We start from the raw sequence: 8,130 nt of genomic DNA, 5'->3' as shown, positions 1-8,130 counted from the left end.
GTTGATAAAAAAGCCCCGCCCACACCCGCCAATCAACGTCTCCTTCACCTGCTATTGGTCAAGCAGTCCCGTGACTCAATGGCAGTGACGCCACAAAGAACGAGGTCAGAATGAAACTCACCCTATCATTGTCCCTCACCTTTCCGCCTTTTCACACCTCCCCCGCAAACCTCTGGCCCTCACCTGTCTGCCCCCACCAACCTCTGTCCTTCCCATTCTCCCCCTGCCAATCTATCCTCAGTGCCCCTCCCCTGCCCCTTCCTTTTGCTCCCACCAAGAAAAATTGGTTATTGTACCGACAGAACTCCAAACCTTCTTCCAGTCTAGAAAAACAATCTCACCCCTGCTCTGTTTTGTGTAATTGCATATCCATGAGCTCTAACGTTGCTCAAAAGCCTGTTAGGTGGTACTTTTATCAAATATCTTTTAGAAGTCCATGTACACATCAACTGCATTACCCTCAACCACCGTTTCAGTTACCTCAATCTTAACTCAGTTAATCTACATTCCTTTCTAGCTTCTTCTGACCCTTGTTTCACAGCAAATTTAGTCATTCCTTAATTCAAAGGAGTCAGTTGCTTTTTTAAACATCCCCCTCCTCCATTTATTTTGCCCATCACTGATGTGTGCCTTCAGCCATCTAGGCCCCATACTAACCATCTCAGCCTCCCCACCACCTCTGTAGTTCAACTGGTACAAAGAAATGATATTGTGTTAGTGCACCTTTAATTGATCTAAAAGTATATTTTTGAAATGGCCAACCACAAAACATGTCTGTCCATATACAAATTAGTATTTTACACAACTGAAGCATTTACCAATGGCAAATGGAGTATTCTAGAATTCTGTAATACAGATGTGTTCTTAATGGGAGCAATAGACTCATATCCAGATCTTCCAGAAAAAGCATGACACATTTTGAAGAACCAACTGTCTGCATTCAGGATAAACTTCAGGATGTATTATGACCTCAGGATGCTTTGTAAGTAACCTTACAGTAATTAAAAGGTGACACAAAAGTATGACTTTCATAACATTTTTCTGGTTTATTGTGAAGTGTAGTTGGGTCTGTCTGTGTGATTTAATTACATTTGGAGTCAAATAGACTGCAGGCTTGAAATCATCAAAAGAAGTTATGTGCTTGACATGCGAATGAGTAAACATGGACGCTGGCTTAGCATCCAAGATCACAGAATCACACAGTGCAGAAGAGGCCCTACGGCCCATCAAGTCTGCACCAACACGTGAGAAACACCTGACCGACCTACCTACCTAGCCTAATCCCATTTACCAGCACTTGGCCCATAGCCTTGAATGTTATGACGTGCCAAGTGCTCACCCAGGTACTTTTTAAAGGATGTGAGGCAACCCGCCTCCACCACCCTCCCAGGCAGCACATTCCAGACCGTCACCACCCTCTGGGTAAAGAAGTTTTTCCTCACATCCCCCCTAAACCTCCTGCCCCTCACCTTGAACTTGTGTCCCCTCGTGACTGACCCTTCAACTTGGGAACAGCTGCTCCCTATCTACCCTGTCCATGCCCTGCATAATCTTGTACACCTCGATCAGGTCGCCCCTCAGTCTTCTCTGCTCCAATGAAAACAACCCAAGTCTATCCAACCTCTCTTCATAACTTAAATGTTTCAGCCCAGGCAACATCCTGGTGAAGCTCCTCAGCACCCTCTCCAGTGCAATCACATCCTTCCTATGATGTGGTGACTAGAACTGCACACAGTACTCCAGCTGTGGCCTCATCAAGGTTCCATACAACTCCAGCATGACCTCCCTACTTTTGTAATCTATGCCTCAATTGATAAAGGCAAGTGTCCCATATGCCTTTTTCACCACCCCCCTAACATGCCCCTCCACCTTCAGAGAGCTATGGACACACACGCCAAGGTCCCTTTGTTCCTCAGAACTTCCTAGTGTCATGCCATTCATTAAATACTTCCTTGTCAAATTACTCCTTCCAAAGTGTATCACCTCTCACTTTTCAGGGTTAAATTCCATCTGCCACTTATCTGCCTATTTGACCATCCCATCTATATCTTCCTGTAGCCCAAGACACACAATATCTCTGTTAACCACCCGGCCAATCTTTGTGTCATCCACAAACTTACTAATCCTACCCCCCACATAGTCATCTATGTCGTTTATATAAATGACGAATAATAGGGGACCGAGCACAGATCCCTGTGGTATGTCACTGGAAACTGGCTTCCAGTCACTAAAGCAGCCTCTGTCATCACCCTCTGTCTCCTACAACTAAGCCAATTTTGAATCCACCATATCAAATTACTCTGTATCCCATGTGCATTTGCCTTCTTCATAAGTCTCCCATGTGGGGCCTTGTCAAAGGCTTTGCTGAAATCCATATAAACTACACCAACTGCATTACCCTCATCTACACACCTGGTCACCTCCTCAAAAAATTCAATCAAATTTGTTAGGCATGACCTCCCTCTGACAAAGCCATGCTGACTTTCCCTGAGCAAACCTTGCCTCTCCAAGTGGAGATAGATTCTGTCCTTCAGAATGTTCTCCAAGTTTCCCTACCACTGATGTGAGACTCACTGGTCTGTAGTTCCCTGGCTTATCTCTTCAACCCTTCTTAAATAACGGAACCACATTAGCTGTTCTCCAGTTCTCTGGCACCTCCCCCATGGCCAGAAAGGAATTAAAAATTTGGGTCAGAGCCCCTGCGATCTCCTCCCTTGCCTCCCGCAGCAGCCTGGGACACAAATCATCCAGACATGGATATTTTTCCACTTTTAAGCCTGCCAACACCTCCAATACCTTGTCACTCCCTATATCAATTTGCTCAAAAACCTTGCAGTCTCTCTCCCCAAGTTCCATACCTTCATCCTCATTCTCTTGGGTGAAGACGGATGTGAAGTATTCGTTCAACACTCTATCGATGTCCTCTGGCTTCACCCATGGATTGCCCCCTTGGTCCCTACTCTTTCTCTGGATATCCTCTTCCCATTGATATATTTATAGAATATCTTGGGATTTTCCTTACTTTTACCAGCCAGAACTCTTCGAATTGCTTTCTTAAGCTCCACCCTGCAACCTGAATTCAGTGCACACACACACAATGCAAATTGCAAAACTGTTGTGATAGCATGACCAAGTTTACCTTGTGAATTTGATCTACCTGGCACATATCATCTGCCATGTCATAACAAAGACATTAGCTCTCATTTACAATGTCATTGTTAATATTGACACTGTCCTCTACAGCATCAAAATTGAAAGGTCAAAACTGATTTTACACAATTGTAGGTACAATTTTCCAATATGTGCGGATATAGATTTGTCATGTGTATTAGCTGAAGTAGTGTTGTGGGTTAAACAGGCAGTTAAATAATTTGAGTCTAATATAGACCAAGTTGCACACTTGGGCAGTCATCTTATCTGCTTCCACCCACCTGTTCCAGTTGCATCTACACAGAGATCACTGAATAAATAAATGGATCATCAATATAATTTGGCCCAGATTAGAGAAGTGGGGTTGACTGCATGTCGAGCTAATAGCCAGTTTCCTACTGATTTATTTGAAGTTTTGTTATGACAAAACACTCCAGCCTTCATTTACTTCAAATGACAAAATGTATCAAAACTACCAGATTTAAGTCTGTAATCCAGGTGCATATCTTGCATATACTAAATGCGTAGGGTGGGCATCAAGCAAAAGAAATAAACTGCATACAATAATGGCATTTGCCGTTCTTAACAAGACAAGAAATAGGAGCAAGCCTGCCCCATCATGTAATCATGGCTGATCCTTGACCTCAACTCCATTTTCTTGCCTGATTCTCCCCTCCCACCCCCCCAATCCCTCGATTCCCTTAAGGGCCCAAAATAATCTATTGATTCCAACCTTGAATACACTCAACAACGGAGTAGCCACAGCCCTTTGGGACAGAGAATCCTAAAGATAAGAAATTTCTCCTCATTTCAATTTTAAATTGTTGTCCCCTTGTCCTGAGTCTGTGTCCCTTAGTTTCCAACATTTCAGCCAGAGGAAACAGCTTCTCAGCATCTACTTTGTCAAATCTTCACAATCTTTTGTTTCAATGAGATGAGCCTATACTTACAAACACCACAGTACAGACGCATTATACTCAATTTCATCTTAAAGGACAGCCCTCTTATTCCAGGAATCAGAGTAAAATAAAAACAGAAAAATGTTGGAAACGCTCAGCAAGTCCGTCGACAGATTCAGAGGAAGGGATTTAACATTTCAGTTTGACGACCTATCAGAGCTCTTCTGTCCATTAACTAATCCTATATCCACACTAAATTTATAGCCCCCCTCACACACACAAACAAACAAGCCCTCATCTTGTCAACTACATTTCAGGTGACACCTTATCATTGCTTTTTTTGAAGGACGTATCTAGCAGGGTAGACAAAGAGGAACCAAAGATTTGTCAATTTCCTTTTCATAAAACCACATTGGCTCTGCCTAATCAAGTTAGCATTTCCTTAATAATGAATGGGTTCCACCATTTTCCCTACTACTTATGTCAGGCTAACTAGTCTGTAAGTGACCTATTTTTTTTTTCTCTCTTTCCTTTCTAGAATAGCATCTTTACATTTGCCATCTACTTCACTGACTGTTCCAGTATCTAGGAAATTTTGGAAGATCAGAAAGAGTGTATCAACCATCTCCCTATAGCTCCCTTTTAGAATCCTAGGATGTGGGCTTTCAGGTTCAGGGTATTTGTCAGCTTTCAGTGCTATTAGTTTTTCCAGTATTCTTTACCAATATTATTTACTTTAAAAGTTCCTTACTCCCAATAGACCCTTAGTTTTCCACCATTTTTTTAAAAAAGTCTTCTACTGTGAAGGCAGTTAGAATATTTAACATCTTTGCCATTTCCTAATCCCATAATTTCTCCTGTCTTAGCCCCTAAAGGACCCACGTTTACTTTCGCTACTTACTTTGTAACAGCTCCTACAACCTGCTTTTATATTTCTAGCTAGTTTATCAATTTTTTGGTCAATGTGTAAAAGTGTTTTCATAAGTTGAGCTTCCACAGATAGAAATTCCTTTCATTCCACACTGGAAAAGTGGATGGGGAGCAGTAGGGAAGTAAGCAATACGAGACCTGTCAACTCAATCTTCTTTCACCATTAACTCAGTTTTCTCCCAATTTCACTTTGCTTGACCTCATGTCCATTTTTAAAAATTGCACCTCTGATGTGCTCTGGGACATTTTTATACACAAAAGGCAACAAATTTGAGGGAGATCTTTTGGGAATGGAAGGGCCAACTCTTTCCCAATACATATGTCTCATGGGGAATTTGGTAGAGGATTCCAGACTGCAAATGGACAGCAATACAACTGTAAAATGCTCAACCTTCTTGACTGAAAATAATTGGCCAATGAGACATAAGGAACTCTAAATATTTAAAATAAAAGTTGTGCCCAAGTGGCAATAATACAATGATAGCTAAGATCAAATTTTAAAATACATTTGGTTCCGAAGGCAGTTTTACAGGAAAAATGCAAAACATGCTTCTTGCCCAATATATTCCTTATTACCCCCACAAATATCATTTTGCATAAGATTACAGCTAAATATTCAACACTAAAATATTCCTTTACAATGTCAGGCTTAACTCCAGAACCTGTGAGGAATCTGCTCCGAAAGATTGTATTCAAATCAAATTACACAATGACTAAAATACATGCAACACCACATCAATTAACCACTTTGACCAATGTATCTTTACTAAGATGACACTGCATACAGGTAAATTGTACATTTAATTGACAGTTATTAAATACAGATCTAGGCTAGTCAAAGGGATAGTGTCTGCAAACATTTAAGTATTCACATACAGTACTAAAGATACTCATGATGAAAGAGTAAGGCAGTTGTGGTTCTACAGATATTCATAGAATGCAAGTAACACTTGAGGTTTTTAATCAGTTTCCCCAGCATCAGAATTCTCTTCTAAATTTTAGTTCATAATGCATCAATCAGATCTTTTGGGTCTGGAGAACTGAGTTTACACAACTGGCATTGTGTGCCAATATATTTGATAAGTAACAGTTTTAAGAGTTTGGAGGCAACTAGGAAACATTAAATCTGAGGTGATGCACTGCTGTTGTTAAGTCATATCTGGACATTAGAAAACAGTATACATTCAACATTTAAGATACTGTAACCAGTTTTACTGATTAAAAACTCAAGCATGATGATTGTAGATTTCCCAACAAGTTGAAACTCCAAGTGTCTGTAAATATTTTTCACATCCAGACTCATTAAAATATTTGGATCACAAAACAGTCATTTTTTTTTTACAAAAATATATAACTGAATTTCATTTACAATGAAAATGTAAACTGAAATGAAATTCATTTCAAATAAAAATGTACTCAAGTCAACATAATCACATCAAGTTTTAAAAACACTGTTTAATTTATGCACCTGTTCGTTTTCCAGGGCCCAATGCCCATCAAATCTTAATTTGAAGTTGTAAATTACAAATTCTCCATTTTGCAAAATATTCCCTGAATAACTTTACTGCAAAATATTTTGTTGCACCATAGTTTATTTTCACAGCTTGCCTATATTTTAATTTTAGCAGTGATTCATTTTTATTGCTTAACTGCCAAATCTATCACTAGCTTCAGCATATAAAAATGCAGTTGACTCCCATTTAATCAAGCTGCACACATTTAAAGTCAAATTTCCAGTATGTAACTGTACAGTTTGTGTTAACCAGATGCAGAGATTCTCCCAATCCAAATGGAAATCATCCACACTGAACAAAATTGTAGCCAAGGCAAAATACTAAACTGACCATTACAAAACAAAATTAGACACTATGAACAGACCTTCTATGCATCTATTACTAGATGCATTACTGTGGAGTATTTAATTTAATCCAGTTAGCAGTGTAATTACCATTAAAAAAGGTTTAAGTGGTTTTGTCAAACAACTGTAAACATGGTCTAGATATCCAAGACAATGGATTTTTACCTTAGTATTTTAGTATTGAAAAGCTAAATGGTGACAAAAAGCCTCCTTAACGTTGTCTATTGCTATTAAAGGCAGTGGCTTTCAAACAAAAGTGCAATGATATAGATTTCAGTCTTGAATAGTGAAATGGCAGTATTAACAGGCAGACAACACCACCAGGCTTTGGTCAGTGCAGACTGTAGCTGCATGCAAGGAGTTAAGAAAGCAGCCAATTTATATCTCCCACTGAAAATTAAAGCACATAACAATTTGGAAATCAGATCATTGTCCAAACCATGCTGTCTTACAATGTTGTACAGATCTAATATTGCTTTATTACTCATATTAAATGCATTCCAAATAAACAGCAATTTTTCACAAACTTTAAGGCAATTTTCTTTCAAACACTCACAAAGCCCAAATTCCAATCATCTTTGTCATGCTCTGCTCCATTCTTGCGTTTGATAGGCTTCTTACGAGAAGGCGACAACCTGTGCTCCTTCCCAAAAGGCTCTAGTTCATGAGCCAAAAGCAAGCTTTCTGTGCTATAAGCTGAAGGCATTGGCTTTATGAATTCTATTGTAGGAGACAGCCTTGAGGTAGAAGGTAATGATTGTCTAGTGTTTGTTAATGGGGAGCTATCACTGGTCACAGACGAATATCCTGAGCTAAGCTCCCCTCGAGCTTTTAGAACACACAATGCTGCAGATTCACTTGTGTCAAAATAAGCCTCATTTTTTGCTTTCGAAGATCTCCATGGTCCTGGCAGGAACTGATCATCCATCAATCTGTCGTCTTCACTCTCTTCACTTGTAGCTTCACAACAGTGTTCGTAACTCCCATTGACAGTAGCCATATTCTCAACTTCACTGATCCCACTAACTGCAACAAAACATTTTCATGGTTTTCAGTCAGACTTCTTGGATATAGCTGAAGTTAATTGCTTTAAACAAAATGCCTCAAATAGCAGGCCTCATGTCTAACTAACAGATCAGTAGTTAGCCACATGAGGTTCATTTACCAATTATGTTGTTATTTTAACCTCTTTTCCCCTGAAAAATAAATTTCTGTGCACAAGGAAGGAAATTTGTAACGGGGCATATTGAATTCTTTATTGTACAGGTCTGCTGATTTACTACACTGACAGCA

General features: G+C 39.7%; 1 protein-coding gene across 1 annotated transcript in view; it reads right to left on the bottom strand.

The window, feature by feature from the left end:
* Positions 1 to 5,718: 5,718 nt before the first annotated feature.
* The window catches only part of ccnf (cyclin F), a 40,537-nt gene continuing 38,125 nt past the window's right edge, over positions 5,719 to 8,130 (bottom strand). The window contains exon 17 of the mRNA XM_078558714.1: positions 5,719 to 7,863. Within this exon, the coding sequence (XP_078414840.1) occupies positions 7,382 to 7,863 (482 nt within the window). The 3' untranslated portion in view covers positions 5,719 to 7,381. The remainder of the gene's footprint in view (positions 7,864 to 8,130) is intronic.

The sequence above is a fragment of the Cetorhinus maximus genome, chromosome 15 (genome assembly GCF_964194155.1).
Source record: "Cetorhinus maximus chromosome 15, sCetMax3.hap1.1, whole genome shotgun sequence".
NCBI lineage: Eukaryota > Metazoa > Chordata > Chondrichthyes > Lamniformes > Cetorhinidae > Cetorhinus > Cetorhinus maximus.
The sequence above is the reverse complement of the archived record's forward strand: the minus strand, read 5'-3'. Positions and strand labels throughout refer to the sequence as shown.